The sequence below is a fragment of the Arvicanthis niloticus genome, chromosome 11, assembly GCF_011762505.2.
Source record: "Arvicanthis niloticus isolate mArvNil1 chromosome 11, mArvNil1.pat.X, whole genome shotgun sequence".
Lineage (NCBI taxonomy): Eukaryota > Metazoa > Chordata > Mammalia > Rodentia > Muridae > Arvicanthis > Arvicanthis niloticus.
This window is the reverse complement of record NC_047668.1, coordinates 13,519,501-13,537,812: the sequence shown is the minus strand read 5'-3', so window position 1 is coordinate 13,537,812 and position 18,312 is coordinate 13,519,501. Positions and strand designations below refer to the sequence as shown.

General features: G+C 43.5%; 1 protein-coding gene across 1 annotated transcript in view; it reads left to right on the top strand.

Moving 5' to 3' along the window:
* The window catches only part of Prorp (protein only RNase P catalytic subunit), an 82,332-nt gene that overhangs the window by 12,909 nt on the left and 51,111 nt on the right, over nt 1-18,312 (top strand). The window contains 1 exon segment of the mRNA XM_034513950.2: nt 17,037-17,144. Within this exon segment, the coding sequence (XP_034369841.1) occupies nt 17,037-17,144 (108 nt within the window).

Here is an 18,312-nt window from a genome sequence, read left to right as displayed (position 1 = left end):
TTTTTTTTTTTTTTTTTTTTTTTTTTTTTTTAATGTGTATGGGTGTTTGTCTGTGAACCACTTGCTTTCCTGGTGCCTGCAAAGGCCAGAAGAGGGCACTGATCTCCCTGGAACTGGAATTAAGATGGCTGTGAGCTGCCCTGTGGGTGCTGAGTGTCCAACCCTGGTTCTCTAGAAGAGTAGCCAGTGCTCTCAACTTCTGAGCCACCTCTCCAGCCCTGCAACACATTTGTATGACTTCATTTTGCCTTATTTTGTTGTTTGTTTTTATTTTAATTAATTAATTAACTTACGTTACATCCTGACTGCAGTTCCCCCTACCTCCCCAATTCCCTCCTCCTCTCTTTCTCTTTAGAAAAGGGAAGGCCTTAGGCATCTCAGGTTACAGTAAGACTAGGAACATCTCCTATTGAGGCTAGATGAGGCAGCTCAGTAGGGGAAAGGGTCCCAAAGGCAGGCAACAGAGTGAGAGACAGCTTCTGCTCCTGCTGAGAGGAGTCCCACAACAAGACCAAGCCACACAACTGTCACAATGTGCAGAGAGCCTAGGTCAGTCCCCTGCAGGCTCCCTGGTTGGTGGTCCAGTCTTTATGGGTTCCTTTGGGCCCAGGTTAGTTAATTCTGTAGGTTTTCTTGCAGTCCTAGAACCAATTCCCTGTGGTTGGGTGCGGCTGGAAGAGTCCGGAGCTCCCAGATGACTTTAAACATTCATTTGCAGTTCTTAATATGGCCACCAGGTGGCAATAGAGTACCATATACATTCCAGTTTATTGGGCAAGTCAATCCTGTTAAAGGATTTGCAAGTTTCTCAAACTGACTAGTGACTGTCATTTGCTTTCAGTTACAGGGTATTGATATTCTTAACAACAGCAGCAACAAAAATTAGGTGGTTTTTTAATTTAAAAATTTTGCTCACATAAGAATTCAGTTCTTTAGGATTGGAAAATGAGCTGGTTGGCAAAGCATTTGACCAGTACTCGAGAAGGCCTGGGTTTTCTCCGCAGCCCGTCATAAACCTGACGAGGGGGCACACACCTGCAATCCCAGCAAGTAGAAACAGGAGCATCAGAAACTCATGGCCCATCCTTAGCTACATAGTGAGTACAAAGTCAGCTTGAGACATACAAGACTGCCTCAAAAACAGACAGACAACCAACCAAATAAACGTCTAGAATTTTTATTAAGGAAAATGTCCATGTGCAAAAGTAGAGAGATGGTAAGATGGACCCCCGGTGTTCAATGTGATGTGACCTTGTCAAAGTGTTGTGCTCCTAATCACCCGGAATTTGATGTTGGTGAATAGTGGTCCAGAGTGGGGGTGGATGAGGCAGGGGTGGGGGGATGAGGCAGGGGTGGGGGGATGAGGCAGGAGTGGGGGGATGAGGCAGGGGTGGGGGGACGAGGCAGGGCTGGGGGGATGAGGCAGGGCTGGGGGGATGAGGCAGGAGTGGGGGGATGAGGCAGGGGTGGGGGGATGAGGCAGGGGTGGGGGGATGAGGCAGGGGTGGGGGGATGAGGCAGGGGTGGGGGGATGAGGCAGGGGTGGGGGGATGAGGCAGGAGTGGGGGGATGAGGCAGGGGTGGGGGGATGAGGCAGGGGTGGGGGGATGAGGCTGGATGGTTTTTAATGGTCTCCTGTTGTGTGTTGTTTAAGATAGGTTGTCACTGCTCATTTAGCCTCACGGTCACAATGTAGTCCAAGCTGGCCTCGAACTCACCATTCTCTTGCCTTCTGATGCTGGAATAACAGGTATTGGCTATTGTGCCCAACTTAGGCTACGTCTTTTTCGCTTTGAATTTGGCCATTTGAGAGATATGGGTTTCTGTGCTTTCGAGTATCATCTTTATTTATTATTTATTTTTGATGTATGCAAGTGTTTTGCTTGCATGTGTGTCTGTGCACCACCTGCATGCCTGGTGCCTGCAGGAGACAGGAGAGGGTGTCGGGTCACCTGAAGCTGGAGTTTCCGGAGGTTGTGAGCCATCTCATGGATGTCAGGAACTGAACTCACGTCCTCTGTGTTGGTTTGTTTTTTGTTTTTTTTACAAAATCTTGATATTTTGATTTTACCAGTGGAGATGCTGGGGTGAAAGTCTGCTAGCTCAGAAAGGCAGAGAAAGCATTCAACTGACCTTCCTCCTCAGCCAGTGTCCCCTAAGTAAGTCCCCTCTCTTGAACCTCTCAAAAAACCTTCAAACCGAGTGTCCCGCCCTTCTACTTCCTGTGTGTCTCTCTGTCCTTCTGACTCCCTTGTAGTCTCTATGAATTTTTTCTTATGTTCACTTTCTGTCAACTGGTTGCTTGCTCTGCCTCTGGACCTATGGTTCACTTTATTTACCCTGTTTACAAGATTCAAGCAGAAATCTCTTAGATTAAAGGTATGAACTAAGGCTGAGCCACGCCACAACTGAAAATGTTTTTTTTCCAGTAAATATCACAATCTTGGGGTTCACAGTGTGATTAAATACCCTGCAGCACCCCTGCAAGAGCAGCAAATATCATCTTAATGACAGAGTTGACAGCCATCCCTGGCTCACCCAAAACTCTTTTGTTGACCAGGGTGGCCTTGAACTCACAGAGATCTGACAGTCTCTGCCTTCTAGCATTAGGATTAAAGGTGTGTACCACCACACTTGTCCTTCTACAGATGTTAGGGGTTGTTTTTAATTGTTTTAAGTTACAGGACAGAACTCCCAGCTGTGGTTTGAGTGGCAGCTGGACACCGTAGACGATGTAAGCTGAAGTCTTTATTTCTCTCCAGAACTTTCTGCATTGAGTTTAAAGATCTTGCTATTTCTAAGTTAAATCATGCGGTTCCCAGATTTTTTTTTTTTAAAGAAAAATGTGGTAAATGGTAAGTTTATAGTGCCCATGCATGAATGACTAGGTTTTAATAACTAAGGGACATTTTATGCAGTGCACCTGTGATAATCAGTCACTGAATCTTGTCCACTTTCTTTCTTCCTCAACTCACAACTGAAAACCTGAAGGTAGACACGTGACCTCTGGGCTATCTAAGTGTGTCATGGAAGGGAGTCTGCTTGTAAAGGTGGAGTAACTGGGAAAATCTTAGTAGTAACTTAGAATGGTCACTCCTAGTGGTGGCAGCCTTCACTTTGCCACATTTTCAGACACACTCCTTGTGAAGGCCTGCTTGCTGCCTGCCTGCCTGCCTGGGAATTCCTTTCCTATTTCTGCACTGGGTTTTTTTTTCTTTCTCATTTGGTTTTCACTGGATTTTTGAAGGTTTTTATTTTATGTTATACATGTATGTTTGAGCACCACATGGAGGACATTAGATTTCCTGGACTTTGAGTTACAGATAGTTGTAGGCCTCTATGTGAGTGCTGGGAATTGAACCTGGATCCTCCAGACAACAGCTAGTGCTCTGAACCACTGAGCCATTTCCCCAGCCCCCTTTTACTGGAGTTTTACCAACTATAGTCCAATCTCTTTTATGAGGTTTGATTTGAAACAGTGCACCTTTTTTTTACTTTCCTTTTAATGCATCCATGGATCCCGTTTTACAAGGTTGGAGTGTGTTTGGCTCTTTTAGAGTTACATTGGTGATTTTTAGATCTGGAGAATGTTTTAGGGGCAGATCTGAGAGCGGTGCTGGATTGGAAGGTTCGTGTAGATGGAAATGCAGAAAGCCAAGGGATAAAGTCGTGTTTAGGCATTACTGCATTACAAAAGAATTTAATAAGGTATTGTCTTTATTTAACAATGATAAGTATGCACTGTATTTCTGGCGATGTCCACATTAGATTATCCTTGCTTTAAGAGATTAAAATTTAATAAAAAGTCTGATGGCTCATGCACTTTGGAATCCTAGCACTTTGGAAGTAAAGGTAGGAAAATTAGGAGTTCAGGGTCATCCTGTGCTCAAGGCTGTGCAGGTTGGCCTGCATGAGACCCTGTCTTCAAACCATGAGTGACTAAGTGAATAAGTAAATGAGCAAATGAAGGAGCATTTTTGGAAACATCAGCTTATTTGACAAATTTTTAAAAATTGAACTAATGTGTGTGTTCGTGGGAATGTGTACACAGGTACAGGTGTCAGCAGAGGCAGAGGTGTTGGTCCCCCTGTAGCTGGAGTTACAGGTGCTGTTCAGAATCAAACTCAAGTCTTCTGGGAGAGCTTTTAATCACCCCGCCAGCTCTCCAGCCCGGAGATTCTCTGTAATCACGGAAAAGTTCCCTTACTCCTCTCATTTCTGCTTCCTGGTCTTTCAATTGAGAAGATTGGACCAGGTGGCTGGCAAGGTCCCTTCAGAGCTCTTTGATGTCAAGATTTCCTGTTGCTGAGAAGCTTCTGTATCTAGTAAGAGGAAATCCTTCCCTTGGCGCGGAGTGGAAGGTGGAGCTCCAAAGACCCGAGGAGAACGGGAAGTTGTGATCTGGGTCTGTGCAGTTGCAGTCTGAGTTCTGTACCGTCAGGTTGCAAGGCAAGAAAAGCACATCAGATCCTTACGATGTCTTGGCTGTGCAAAGCTCACTGAAAACCTTTCCTTTAGGAAACGTGAAGCTTTTACATCCTGAGCAGAGTGTGCGATGCCTCTGAATTCAGCTTTAGCTGTAGGTGGTTATTCTGCAGGACTTGAAGAGAATTAAGAGTTTGAGTAGCCGGAGGGGGAGAGGAAAAGAATTTGAGTAGGTATTGTGGTGTTTCACAGGCGTACTCCTAGCACATGAAAGGCTAAGACAGAAGGATTGATCATGGGCAGCCTGGGCTACATGACCTTGTTTCAAAAAAAAAAAAAAGAGAGAGAGAGAGGGAGAGAGAGAGAGAGAGGGAGAGGGAGAGAGAGAGAGAGAGAGGGAGAGGGAGAGAGAGAGAGAGAGAGAGAGAGAGAGAGAGAGAGAGAGAACCTGAAAGTAGGGGCTGGAGTAGGTGGCATTACATATGACACAAGGTCGGCCTGCATTCTCAGGTCAAGTTAGTTTACAGGCTCGTGGGAATTTATTATTCTGCCTCTTGTATATGATTTAGATTGCCATTACAATTTTTTAAATTGATACTTTATGGTCTGGTAAAGTGTTTGCAATGTAAGTATGAAGACCTGAGTTCAGCTTCACAGCACCCATGCAGAGGCTGAACAGAGGTGCACATCTGTAAGCCCAGTTCTAGGGAGGTGAGGACAGGTGGATCACAGGAGCTCATTGAGTAGTCATCCCAGCTAAGCCTGAGAGCTCCCGGTGCAGCCACAGACCCTGTCTCAGAAACCTAGGTGGTGGGGTTTAATCCCCAGGACCTCCATGGTTGGAGAAAACCATCTCCCAGAACTTGTCCACTCACCTCCACACACATGTACTGCGATACTTAAGCATGTGAATACACACACCATATACGATCACACACACACACTAAATAATAAATGAATCAATAAATCAATAAATAAGTGTAGTGAAATTAAAATAATAATAAAGTAGGAAGTGACTGAGGAAGACGTCCACTGGCAGCATCTGGCCTTACATGCAGGTGCACACACATACAGACAGAGATAGAGAGAGGAAGACCTGCTGCCTTAAACAAATCCACATGCACTTGCAGGTAAGAGTTATGGAGATTTTAAAACAGTGTGTCGTTAGTGATTTCTTGCAGAGCAACACCCCTCCATAGCATCTCCCCTTAGTTAAAACTGTATACTTATATTCACTGTAACAATTGAAAACAATTTGGGATATCACTGAAGAGTGAAAGTCTCCTTTAAGCAAATATTTTGAAAATACTGATATTTGCTGGGTGTGGCTGTAAATCCTTTTAATCCCAGAGGCAGACGCAGGAGGATCTCTGTGAGTTCTAGGCCAGCCAGGGTCACACAGTAAGACTGTGTCTCAACCAAGACATCCCCAAACCTGGGAAACCTACAGTCACCCTACATGTCACCCTACAGTGGTAATATGTTCCTTTTTCTGTTTTTAAAACAGTAAGGTTCCATTTCTGAGTGGGGTGGGTAGCACAGCTCCTCTGGCTTCTGAGTAGACTCTAGAGAGGCTTCTTACTGCATCACATTGCTTTTTGACTGACAAAAGTGATTAACTTAAAAAACAACAATACAAAAACCAATAACCTGTAGGTGCGAATCCATGATACAGAGAAGCTGATAGATAGCTAGCACAGCGACCCGGACAGCTGTAATCCGGCAGCTGCTCTGCCCTGGCTTTTACACAGGTATGAGCCACAGAGTGGCTCTGGGTGGGGAGACTTCCATGCAGGGAAATGGAGCCTGAGAGTGGCAGACTTCCACAGTACTAATTGGGAAGTGTGAGGTACGGGGATTTCCATCCTTTGTTAATAAGGTCTCCAGGCGCATTTCCTCTAGGTTCTTGCGTGGGCCGAGCTGTGGGGCAGCTGCAGGGAACTGAAATATGATTTCCTGTGCTCAGGAGTCCTGGCTTTTCATTTGGAGATTTTATAATTGCGAGAGTGGAATGTGCAAAGCTGACATCTTGGCTGGTTAAGCAGTAGGTCTGTTTTGTTGCTTCGGAATTGTGTTTATGCCAATAGTAGCTGTGTGCAGATGATTTGAACCTACAGATAGTTCAGGTTGTCCCGGCAGCCAGCAGGTAATGGCCCTCTGCTGTAATGTAACCGCTGTTTGTTGCTTTGGACCTAAAGTGGAACAATCACATCCTGACAGGTTAACAAAGATGCTGGCGTTCCTTTGCAGGTTCCCGTTGTATAAATGCTTGGGTTTTGTTGAGCTGAATGTTTTTCAGAGCCTCTGAAATGAGAAAAGCTGCCAGGAATATTTTTCAGGAAAAATGTCAGGCCCTGCCTAGGTAGAGTGGCCAGGGGCAGTCAGAGGAGCTGAGTGTGCCGGGTGTACAGGAACGGACTTAAGCTAAAAGGTCCAGTCAGAGTTAGTACCTTCCCGGCAGTCTCTGCCAATATCGTTTGTTCATTTTTCCAAAAATATGTTTTGGGTGCTAGGATGGTAGCATACTGCTCTAATCTCAGCATGCAGCTCTAAAGACGAAGGCAGAAAGGTGACGAGGTCCAGGCCAACGTGGACAAGAGAGGCTGACACGGCTGTAAATAAACAAAGAGGTTCTTCTGGTACTGCCCTTGCCTACTGTTTTCTTGCCTAATAAAGGAATGTATCTATTTCTATTCTAAGAAGGAAAAAAATAACCCACAAAATATATTTAGGAGCCCTTGCTACCTATAAACATAGGCCAGACCTTTGCAGATAGAAAATTCACATAGTTGGAAAAAGAACTGGTAATTATTAAGTGCCAGAATCACCAGAGGTCACCTCTGGAACTCTGGTTCCAGAGCTGTTGATGAGATCCTTCCTCCCTGTCAGCTGTGTGGTCCAAAAAACCATAAACAAGTGTCGAAGTCCAAATTTAACTTTCTGTTGTATTGGGATAAAACTTTTAACTACGTTTATTTCATGGTATGTGCTCGTGCGTGTGCTCCCGTGTGCTTGAGCACACAGAGGTGCAGGTATGGAGCTCACAGGACAAAGTTCAGAAGTCCTCTCTATCTTTTTACCACATGGGTCCCAGGGATGGAATTCTGGTTATCTGTTTTGACAGAAATCGCCTCTACCCATTACTGCCTTGATCCTATTTTAAATGCAAGGTTGATTGTTCTACTCTAAAGGTAACTTTTCCTAGTTTAGCCATGTATTTATGTGAGTCGATTATGAACTCGGCTTGTCAAAAGCTGAATGCTTGCTGGGCATGGCTGTATGTGACTTTAATCCTAGCATTGTAAGGCAGAGAAAGGCAGATCTCTGTGAGTTCAAGGGTCTCCATGGGAGATCTAGGCCAAGCTAAGTTACATGGTAAGACTCTCAAAACAGACAGACAGACAGGCAAGCAAGCAAGCCAGATGCTTTATACATGCTTCCTCCTCTGTAGTTTCAAGCCTCCTTTGACTTTCCTGTGTCATTATTCCCACCTTATCTGCCCCCTGGACCAAACGGATTAAAGCTGACTTTCTCTCCTTCCTAACCCTTGACTTTGTCACTAATGTGATTTTTGCATCATTTCTCATGCCGGCCTCTCCTGTTACACTTGCACGAATGCTGTCCAGGCCTTTAGTGTCAGCATTGTGCACAGTACTTCCTGTCTCACTTGTGTTTACACTCCCCTGCTAACATCTCCCCCACCACTACCCCTCGTTCTATTGCCAGATTGGTCTTTCGGAACACTGACTTAATCGTATCATCCTTTGTCCAAAAATCTTCTGCAGTTTCCCACACCCATGCTAAAGGTAACTTTTCCTAGTTTAGCTGCAGCCTATATTTCAGGTCCTGATTCTTAACGTCTTCTCTCCAAACACCTGCTTCTGTCAACACCTACCCGCTCTGGGCTACTTCTTCGTCACCCCTCCCACTCCCCAAATGTGTTCTTATCTCCAAATCCTTGAGGCTTTTAAAAGTACCTTTTCTGTCTTCTTTCTTGACTTTTAAAACTAATATTTTTATTAATTATTTGAGAAATTCACACAATGTGCTTTGAGCAGAAACACCCCCTAGCTCCTCCTTGATCCACTCCACCATGAAATCCAGTTTATATCGCCCAACTACTTTTGGGTGTGGGGTCTGTGAACCAGGTATCATATAACTAAAGAAAACTGACCCTTCTCCCGACAGCTATTCAAGCTACAATAGAGTTCTAGCTATTCTACCTGCTAGAATGTCCTCGCTAGGGTGGGACTTCATTCCCACTGGACTTGAGAGGGACTCTGTGTGTGCTGTCACAGTCATCATGAGTTCAAATTCGTAACCACCTACTGTGTTGGAAAACAGTTATAGTCATGTGTCATCTCTGACTCCACCAGTCTTCCGACCCCCTCTTCCACAGAGATTCCTAAAGCTTGCAGGGAGGGGAACGAGAGGTCCTATTTAGAGATGAGCACTCTAAAGTCTACCAGGCGCAGGCCTCTGTGTTAGCTGATGTATACTGAAAGCAGTTTATTGATGGCTCTGAGATACACTAGTCTATGTGTATAGCGGTAAGTCATTAGAAGTCATGTTAGTACTGTGTCCATTTAGCAGAATTATTGTCAAGGGTTCTTCCCTAGGGCGTATGACTGTTTAGCCTCTGGTTCTTGGACTCTGTAATGGTTCTGGCTACGGGCTACATCTCATGGAGTTGGCCTTAGATCCAATCAGAGAGTGATCGACTTCTCCTGTAACATTTACGTCACTATGCTACAGATAGGCATATCTCACCAGGCAGGCTGTTATTGCAGTTTGCAGGGTTCAGGCTTGAGTGAAATTAATGATTACTTTTTCATCCTATAACATGCATGCCACCTTCCATCTCTACAAAAGCCAGCCAGTAGAGAGCTCAGGTCAGCGCCTACTTGGTTTCTTTATGCTTATGACTCAAGGAAGTGGTCTCTTCTACAACAGGGTCGCATCACACATTCTGGAGGGAAACTAAGAGCAATAGCAACAGCCGGGGGTCTCTGGGACCACTTAACTAGCAACACACAGAAAGGTCATCCATTCTCGTTACTGGGGCTTTTATATAGAAGCCTGTGGTATCTAGTGTATTTTCCCCATTATGAGATAGCTCCACTTATATTCATTCATATATATATGAATGAATATATATCATATATATATCATATATATATCATATATATTTATATCTATATCTATCTATCTATATCTATATATATCATGAAGCTTCTATGGTATTGGGTTTCCATATAGCTTTTCCAAAAGCTCTTAGTGTTAGTTTCCCTCCCTATTTTCCCTCCTCGTCTCTACCCTCCTAACCCTGCCCCATCCAACCCCCCTATGACTGTATTCTGTCTCCACTCCCATATCTTTCTAGACTTCACTTGCTTCCTCATTAATCCTGTGACAAGAACTCTGTTCTTGCTGTAGAGTTTGTATTTTTTTTTTATGTCAGTATTTGTTTTCGCTTCAGTGATAGTAGAATCTCCTCGAGGGAGTCGCACCAACTGTAATTTCCTGAATGCTTGGTATTTTGTAGGTATACCACAAATACTGTTGATTCTACAGCAAATAAGCAAATGTTAGACTTTGTCAACTGTTTATTTAGCTGTGTCATTTAGTGACACCTTTCTGGAAGAAGTATTTCCTTTACAGGGAGGGAAACAGGTTCAGAGACGTCACCCAGTTCATCACCATTGTGCAGTGTAAGTGGTGAAGGCAGGACTCGAACCTAGATCTATTCCCTACACTGTGTTAGTAATTCTTACCACCTCATTACACCGATGTATATTTTTTAAGTCAGGAAAGTATTGCTTAGCTTGCATATTTGCTTAATTATGGCAGAGGAATAGTTATGTAATGAGAGTTAGGGATTTTCGTCAGGAATAATGAAATCAGTTTCAGCTCTGTCAGAGGTCACAGGGACATAGAATTCCCCTTACTGCTGTCAGCTACTGCAGGGCCGACTGACTGCCTTCCAGTTCCTGGCCGGTCTTGTAGTCACTCATTTGTTTGTGTGAATGGGACGTGCGGGGAACCACGGATGAGGTGTACAAGCTCATCATTGACCTAACGGTGTTCCCGGGGTATTCCTGGGACTTCTACCTCGTGCCTTATCTCTCCCATCCCCTCTTTCTTTTTCACCCAATCCCTTTTTTTTTTTTTTTTAATTTCATGCTTTTTTTTTTTTTTTTTTTTTAGATAGGATCTCACTGTGTAACTCAGTTGGATCTCAAATTCAGAATCCTCCTGCCTTGGTGTCCAGCTGTGTGATCTGAATGTGCACTAGGCCTGGCCTTACATCTACTGTAAAATTGTTTAATAGGTTAAACTTAGTGTCATTTCTCTGATACATTCTTCATTCTCGCCCCTTTTTTCTATTCCCCACCCCCTTTTCTCTTTTGGTATGTGTTTTCATTAAAGGAGAACAAAAAAAACCCCAAAACCAGGCATGGATATGGTGATAATCTCAGTACTCAGAAAACAGGCAGGAGAATTCCTTCTTTTCTTTTAAAAATAGCATTAAACTGAATTAGATGATAATTGTTTCATTTGTGTGAGAACATCTAAAACTAATGGTGTTTGAAGACATGACTATCTTCAAAAATTACACTTTATAACAAACAGCTCAGGTAGCTCGATGAAGTGGGGAACGAGCTGGAAACCGGGAGTAAAGATGGAGTACCTAGGTAATAAAGTAGCCTGGAAAGGTTTTCTGTATGGAGGACAGAAAGGAGATGGAGTGAGTAGGCTCTTAAAGTAACTGAAAAGCTAAGTGTGGCTGCACCCAGGGGCAGAAGCAAGATCTCTGCTAATTCAAGGCCAGCTTGATCTACATAGAATGTTACAGCTTAGCCAACAATGCATAGAGAAGCAAAGATTACTGGTGTGCAGGCACCGTCTACTGTATAAAGGAGCTCATTTGTCAGTAGGAAGCGGGAAGTAGGAGAGTTGTCCTGATAGCCTGTGTTAAAGGACAAAGAACAAATAATCCTTGGCAAGCAGTTCTTTGAAGCAGTTGGATGGGCCTTTTATAGTATAAACTTTTTGTCATGAAGTCATTCGGGGTGTGTGTGTGTGTGTGTGTGTGTGTGTGTGTGTGTTGACTGTGTGTGTTGTGTATGTGTATGTGTTCGTGTGCCTTTGGCATCTATATGTGAAAGTCACAGTAGGGTGTGTAGTATCCTCCTTTACCACTCCTTCTGTCTTGGTCTCTTGAGACAGGGTGCCTTATTGAACCTTATTGAAGGCTGACAGCCAGTAACCCTAGCCTTCCTGTCTGTACCCACCTCCACCCCCAACCCCTGACAAGCTCTGGAGTTACAGGATTGCATGTGGACATGTCTGAGTGTTTTGGTGAGTGCTGGGGATCTTAGCTCAAGACCTCATGTTTATGCAGCAAGTACTCTTACCCACTGAGCTCTCTCCCTAGCTCAAGCTTTATTGCGCCTTTCAGGCTGTTTTACACCTGAGGACTTAGAAAAGTGAGGTGATTGACCAAGGTTGTAAATGATAGCAGACAGTGCAGCAGATGCAAACCCAGACGGACTTGTTTCTAATGCAGTCTTCTTCAGTCTTCATAGCTTGTCTAACAGTTAATCATGTGTCTGCCAAGATGATAATTATATAATATCCAGTTATTCGGGGGAGGGGGGACAAAGGAGATGGCTCAGTCAATAAAATGCCTGCCATGAAGGCCTGGGGACTTGTGTTTGGGTCCTCAGTCTTTGTGACAGGCCAGTGTGGTAGTGCATGTCAATAACCCCAGGGTGGGTGAGGGCAAGGAAGCAGGTGGCTCTTTAAGCTCATTGGCTGGACGAGCCAAACTGATGAACTCCAAGTTCAGTGAGAGACGCCATCTCAGAATTAAGATAGACAGTGCTCCAAGAAGACACCTGACATTAACTTCTGGCCTCCACATGCATGTGCAGACATGTACATGCATTCACACACACATTGGCACACACAGCTAGAACGCATTCATATATCACATACCAAAGCACATGCACATGCATGAACACGCACACACATGTACCAAGTACACATACACTTTCATAGAAGAAATTAAAATGCTGATTTTGGCCAGTTTTTTAGAACAAATGAAAAATCTATAAAGAGTATTAAAAAGAACTTTGGATAGCCGGATATATGATTACTTTTCTTTGGGAATTAAAAAGTGTGTGTATATATACATGTATGTGTACATGTGTCCTCAGTACACATAAGTAGTCATGAGCCATGGCATGCCTATGAAGGCCAGAGGATGACTTTTGGAAGACAATTCTCTTCTTCCCTTGTGTGAATTCTGGGGATGAAAGTCAGCTCATCACACTTGGTGGCAAGCTCCTTTACTCACTGAGATGTGTCTCTGACTCTTCTCTGCAAATTCTTTTTGGATGTTGTTGATAGGGTTTATCTGTGTGTAGCTCAGCAGTGATGTGTGTGGACAGTGCCTTGAGTTACAGGCGGTTGAGAGCTGGCATATGCTTGCTGTTTTCCTACACTTCTTAATCTCTTGCCTAAAAATCTCTGCTGATGCTAAATTAACTTTTAAAACAGAAACATGTATCATCTAAACTTTCGGAAATTCCCGGTTTTCATTGCTAATCCAGTGAGGGGAGCTACAGAAAGATAAAATTTAGCTCGTTGTGCAAAGTAACTTATTTGTAGTTTGAACATTTAGAGATAGGATTAAAGATTACTAGCCACTTCAGCTTTATCTTTACATTTCATGTGTGAATTTATAATAATTTCTTAGCAAAACTCATGTAGTTAAAAGTTTTAAAAACTTATTTTTGACTTATTTCTTCAATAACGGTATATATAGCAGTCCACAAAACCTCAGAGAGTACTAGGTAATCAGTACTTTCTGTTCTCTTACAAGTAAGCTAAAATCTAAAATTTTGTTTGTTTGTTTGTTTGTTTGTTTAATTTGGGGGCAGGGATGCTGGGATATAACCCAGGGCCTTGTGTGTACTGCTGTACCACTGAACTACACCTCAGGCTCGGTTTATTTGAGTCAGAGTCTCACTGTAGCCAAGGCTGGCCTCAAATTGAACACCTTTTGTCCATGGTATGTGCTGGGGTCCCGTGTATGTGCTACCATGCCTGACTGCAAAAATCTGGGAGGCGTTTACAGCAAGACATTTTGTTTGCTTTTTTTTCCCCCCTCATCTTACTGACATCAGTAAACTCAGATGGGTTTCAGGGTGACTGAAGGGCTCAGGTGCCCTGAGTCCCATCCCCACAACCTCTGTAACGTTGCTGGATGTGGGGGTGCGCTTCTGTATTACCAGCATTGGGAGACAGACAGGATGATCCCTGGCCTGCTTGTTTAGTTGGTGAGCTTCAGGCCAGTGAGGGACCTGTCTCAGAGAGGTGGTGGGTTTCCTGAGGATGGCACCCAAGCTTATCCCCTGGCCTTCACATGTGTGTGCATGCACACACATTTGCACACACATGCACCTGCACGTGCATGACAAAGCATACACACATACAAATTTTTATTTATAAGTGCAGTAGGCTGTCTGTCATACTGTAGTAGTTAGAGCTAATGAAACAACTGTGGGAAATTAAAGTATCTCCTGCAACTTCTTCTTAAATCACAAGTCTGAGCTTTCTAAACTTTCTGTTTTGATAGGTTTGAGGAAGGCTTCTCTGGCCTCTGTTTTAACTGTCGAGCTCTAACGTTACTTTTCGGATATGTGGTTTTATTTACTTATGTACACTAAGGCAGTCATGCTGTTATTGGTAGACGTTTTCCTCAGTTCCTGTCTTGCTGAAGGGAGTAATTCAGCTCACAGACAAGCCACAGTGCAAATGCTCTTCTAGTAAGCCAGGGTCTTCAGAGGACGCAGGCCCTTCATTAGTGGACGTGTGTTACCGGTTTGGAAACTGTCCTGGCACCTGAGTTTCTGCTGTGGCAGAATGAGCCTTAGCTACAGCTGCAAGCTATGTAACCAGAAAGGGGTGTTTTGAGTCTCAGGAGCTATAGCTACCAAGACAGACACCGGACACTTCCATGGTCCCCTCACATCTAGTTCCTGTGGACCTGTCTTGCTGTTAGAGATTATCTGGGAACCATGTCCTAAAGAAGTCACATAATGTAGACGTTGGGTGTGAAGACATTTTTTACTGATGCTCCCATGTCAGGAGCGTTGCTGGTGTCTAGAATAGCTGGTGTTCCCCTGCAGACATCCGCACATCCAGGATGTTCCAGTATCCCCTTTCTTCCTGTCTTAAAAAATGCTGCGCCTGCAGTATGTGGGTACATGTTAAGATCATTGGTCTTCATTCAGGAGGCAGAAGCAGGCAAATCTGCTCTCCCAAGTGCTAAGATTATAGGTTATATGCCTTTATGACCAGCTTTTTTTTTTTTTTTTTTTTTTTTTTTTTTTTTTTTTTTTTTTAAAGAATAATTTTAATCCCAGCACTTAAGAAGCAGAGGCAGGTGCTTCTCTGTGTAGCCCTGGCTGTCCTGGGACTTCCTCTGTAGACCAGGCTGGCTTTGAACTCAGAAATCCACCTGCCTCTGGAGCACAGGGATTAAAGGTGTGTGCCACCACCACCTACCTGGATTTATTTACTTTTATGTTGCTTTGTTATTTTGCCAGCATATATATCTGTATGAGGGGGTCAGATCCCCTGGAACTGGTGTTACAGACAGTTGTGTGTGCTAGGAATTGAATCTGGGTCCTCTGGAAGAACAGCCAGTGCTCTTAACCACCGGGCCATCTCTCCAGCCCCAGAAGTTTTACTTTAAGTTATTTTATTATTTTGTGTTTATAGAGTTTTGCCTGCTTACGCCATTGGTGTGCCTGATGCCCAAGGAAGCAAGAAGAGGGCATTGGGTCACCTGGAGTAGGAGTGAAGATGGTCGTAAGCTGCTGTGTGGGTGCTGTGGATTGTATCTGGGTCCTCTGTAAGAGCAGCCAGTGCTCTCAACCCCTGACTCATCTCCTCCGCCTTCTGTGACCCATTTGAAAATAATTTTGTACACAGTGTGAAATAGGGAGTAAGGACAGCTTTTCTACATTAAATTTATTTTGAGATGAGAAAAGGATAAAAGAGGATGAGGTTGGGGGCAAGGTGGGTGGGTGAAGAGATGGCTCAGCAGTTAAGAGCACTAGCTGCTCTTCCAGAGGTCCTGGGTTCAATTCCCAGCACCCACATGGCAGCTCATAACTGCCTATAACTACAGTTTTAGAGAACCTGACACCTTCACACAGACACACATTGCAGGTAAAACATGAATATATATGAAATCTTAAAAAGGAGGATAAGGGGGAAGAATATATATATGTGAAATTATGAAAGAATAAACTCATTTTAAAATTATTTTGACTTTTGTTCCTTTTTATTTATTTCTGTCTATATTATGTTCTTTTATAATATTTAGTCTTTTGGCTAGTACCAAGCATAAATTTAGAAATATGTTTGAACTTCCATACATGTGTGTCGTTGTATCTGATCTTATTCAGATTTTATTCATCTTCCTCCTGTCCTGTACCCCCTCCATTGTTAACCACCTTTCTCTCCCACAGTAGCTTTCCTGCCACAAATATTCCACTGTACTCTTTTGTCCACCATCCCCTCACTCCCCATAGTTCTCTCCTCTTTTCCTCCTAACTCCCCAGAGCTGGGATTTCAGGGATGGGGTATCACTAGCATGCCAGCTGTTTTTCTGGTATGTGTGTTACCATAGCATTTTTAAACATATGAATTTGGTTTTTTGGTTTGGTTTGGTTTTTTGTTTGTTTGTTTTTTGTTTTTGTTTTTGTTTTGTTTTGTTTTCCAAGACAGGGTTTCTCTATGTAATAGCCCTGGCTGCCCTGGAACTCACTTTGTAGACCAGGCTGGCCTCACAGATATTCTCAGCTGCCTCTGCCTTCCTAGTGCTGGGATTAAAGGCAACACAGGCCAGCCTAGAGTACATAGTGAGTTTGAAACCAGCTTGGAATATATAGAAAGACCTTGTTTCAAAAAACAAAATTGAAGGAAAAAGAATTTTTTTTTTTGAGACATTCTCACGGTTTTGCCCTAGCTAGCATGAAACTTTCTGTGTAGCCCAGGCTGGCCTCAAACTCACAGCTCTAACTATATCTACCTTCGGAATGCTTGGGTTAAAGGTGTGTACCAGCAAAAACTATAAAGAAATAAAAATAAAAAGGATAGATCCTTGTTTTTTCACCACAGTTGCCAGGTGCTCCCTTCTCTTGGCTTACAGAACAGGACTTAAAATTTCAGTACATGTGTTGGGGAAGGAGTGGGGGGTCCTAAGGGAGGAATATTTTCAGTTATCAAAATAACGCTAAGTTACCTCAACATGTTTACAGTGAAGTCCTAGTCTAGTTCTCTGGACTAGTTCTTAGATCCATGCGTTCTGAGGCAGGGTCTTCTCCGTCTTGGGCTGGCCTGGGTTCCCTGTATAACTGAGGATGAACTTGAACTCCGGCTCCTCCTGTCTTCACTTCTCAGGGTGGAGGCACACCTAGTTTATAGAGTTGGGGGTCAAACCCAAGGGTTTCAGACAGAGCAGACAAGTGTTGACCTACATCTCCAGCCCCTAACTCCTGTTAATGTTTCCTCTGACTTTGCCTTTTTAGGAACTGAAGAGATTTGAGAGCTTTGTGAACACCTGTCCTCCTTTTGATATTGTTATTGACGGCCTCAATGTTGCAAAAATGTTTCCTAAGGGGCGTGAATCTCAAAATGTAAGTATGTTTTATTTTGTCTTTCCCTCCCTGTAGAAATAATTCTTGTCAAGAACCAGCTGCCTTTTGTGTACAGCCTCGGTTTTCCCTCTCCTGACCTCTCCTTTTGTGTACAGCCTGGGCTCTCCCTCTCCTGACCTCTCCTTTTGTGTACAGCCTCGGCTCTCCCCCTCCTGACCTCTCCTTTCTTCTTAGAGTCACTGTTTACCTCTGGATCACATTTGTCTAATTTGAAAGATATAATATTGAGATATTAGATAATCATTATTTCGTGTTTTCCTATACATGGTAGATTCATACATTAACCTATGCAGTTGTTTTCTATCTGGATGATCATTTGTTTTTATCAATTTGTAAATATGCTAGCAGGTTCAAAGAAGGCTACCAGGATTTTTCATTCTTTTTTTTTTCCTTCTGTTCTTTTTGAGACTGTCTCTCTTTGTAGACCCAAACTGGCCTGAACTCAGAGAGATCCTTCTGCCTCTGCCTCCCAAGTGTTCCCCTCTATGACTCTGGTTTTTCAGCAGCAAAGAGATTAGAAAATTAAAGCTCAATTTGTATAATAAATCCCTGGAAAACAACCAGAACATTAAGATTAGATTATAGAGAGTGCCTGGATTTCAGCTTGTGGCTCTTACACTTGGTGATTGGTGTCGTTCTTCTGTGGTTGGACGCCCTGTTCAGCAGTTGCTGCCAACATAAGCAAAGCCTCTTCTCTGAGGTGCTGCTTCCTTGGCTCAGCCATTTTATGCTTTGTCTGCAAAAGTCACAAGGGAATTTGTGCTCTGTTGTTGCCTTGTTTGTTTGTTTGTTTGTTTTGTTTTGGGACAAGGTAGTATGTGGCTGTGTCTGGCTTTGAACTCCTGATCCTCCTGCCATGAGAGGAGTTTGAAAGTATCTTTGTCTCTTAACAAAGGCAAAGCAGAAAATGAAGAATGCAGTTCTGACCAGTCAGGCTTGGAAGAGTTCAGTTTTGGATGGACTCACTTGGGAAAGTCCCCATCTAGTGAAAAATAGGAGTCTCCTGTTCATTTACCTTTTATTTGGTTTTCAGCTTTCCATAAAGCCCTAAAACTTGGTTTGCCAGATATTGGCTAAATAGGACTGGGTTTTTGGGGGAAGTAGGATATCAAGGATGGGTGGTGGGTGTGTCCACTAGCCTTTCAGA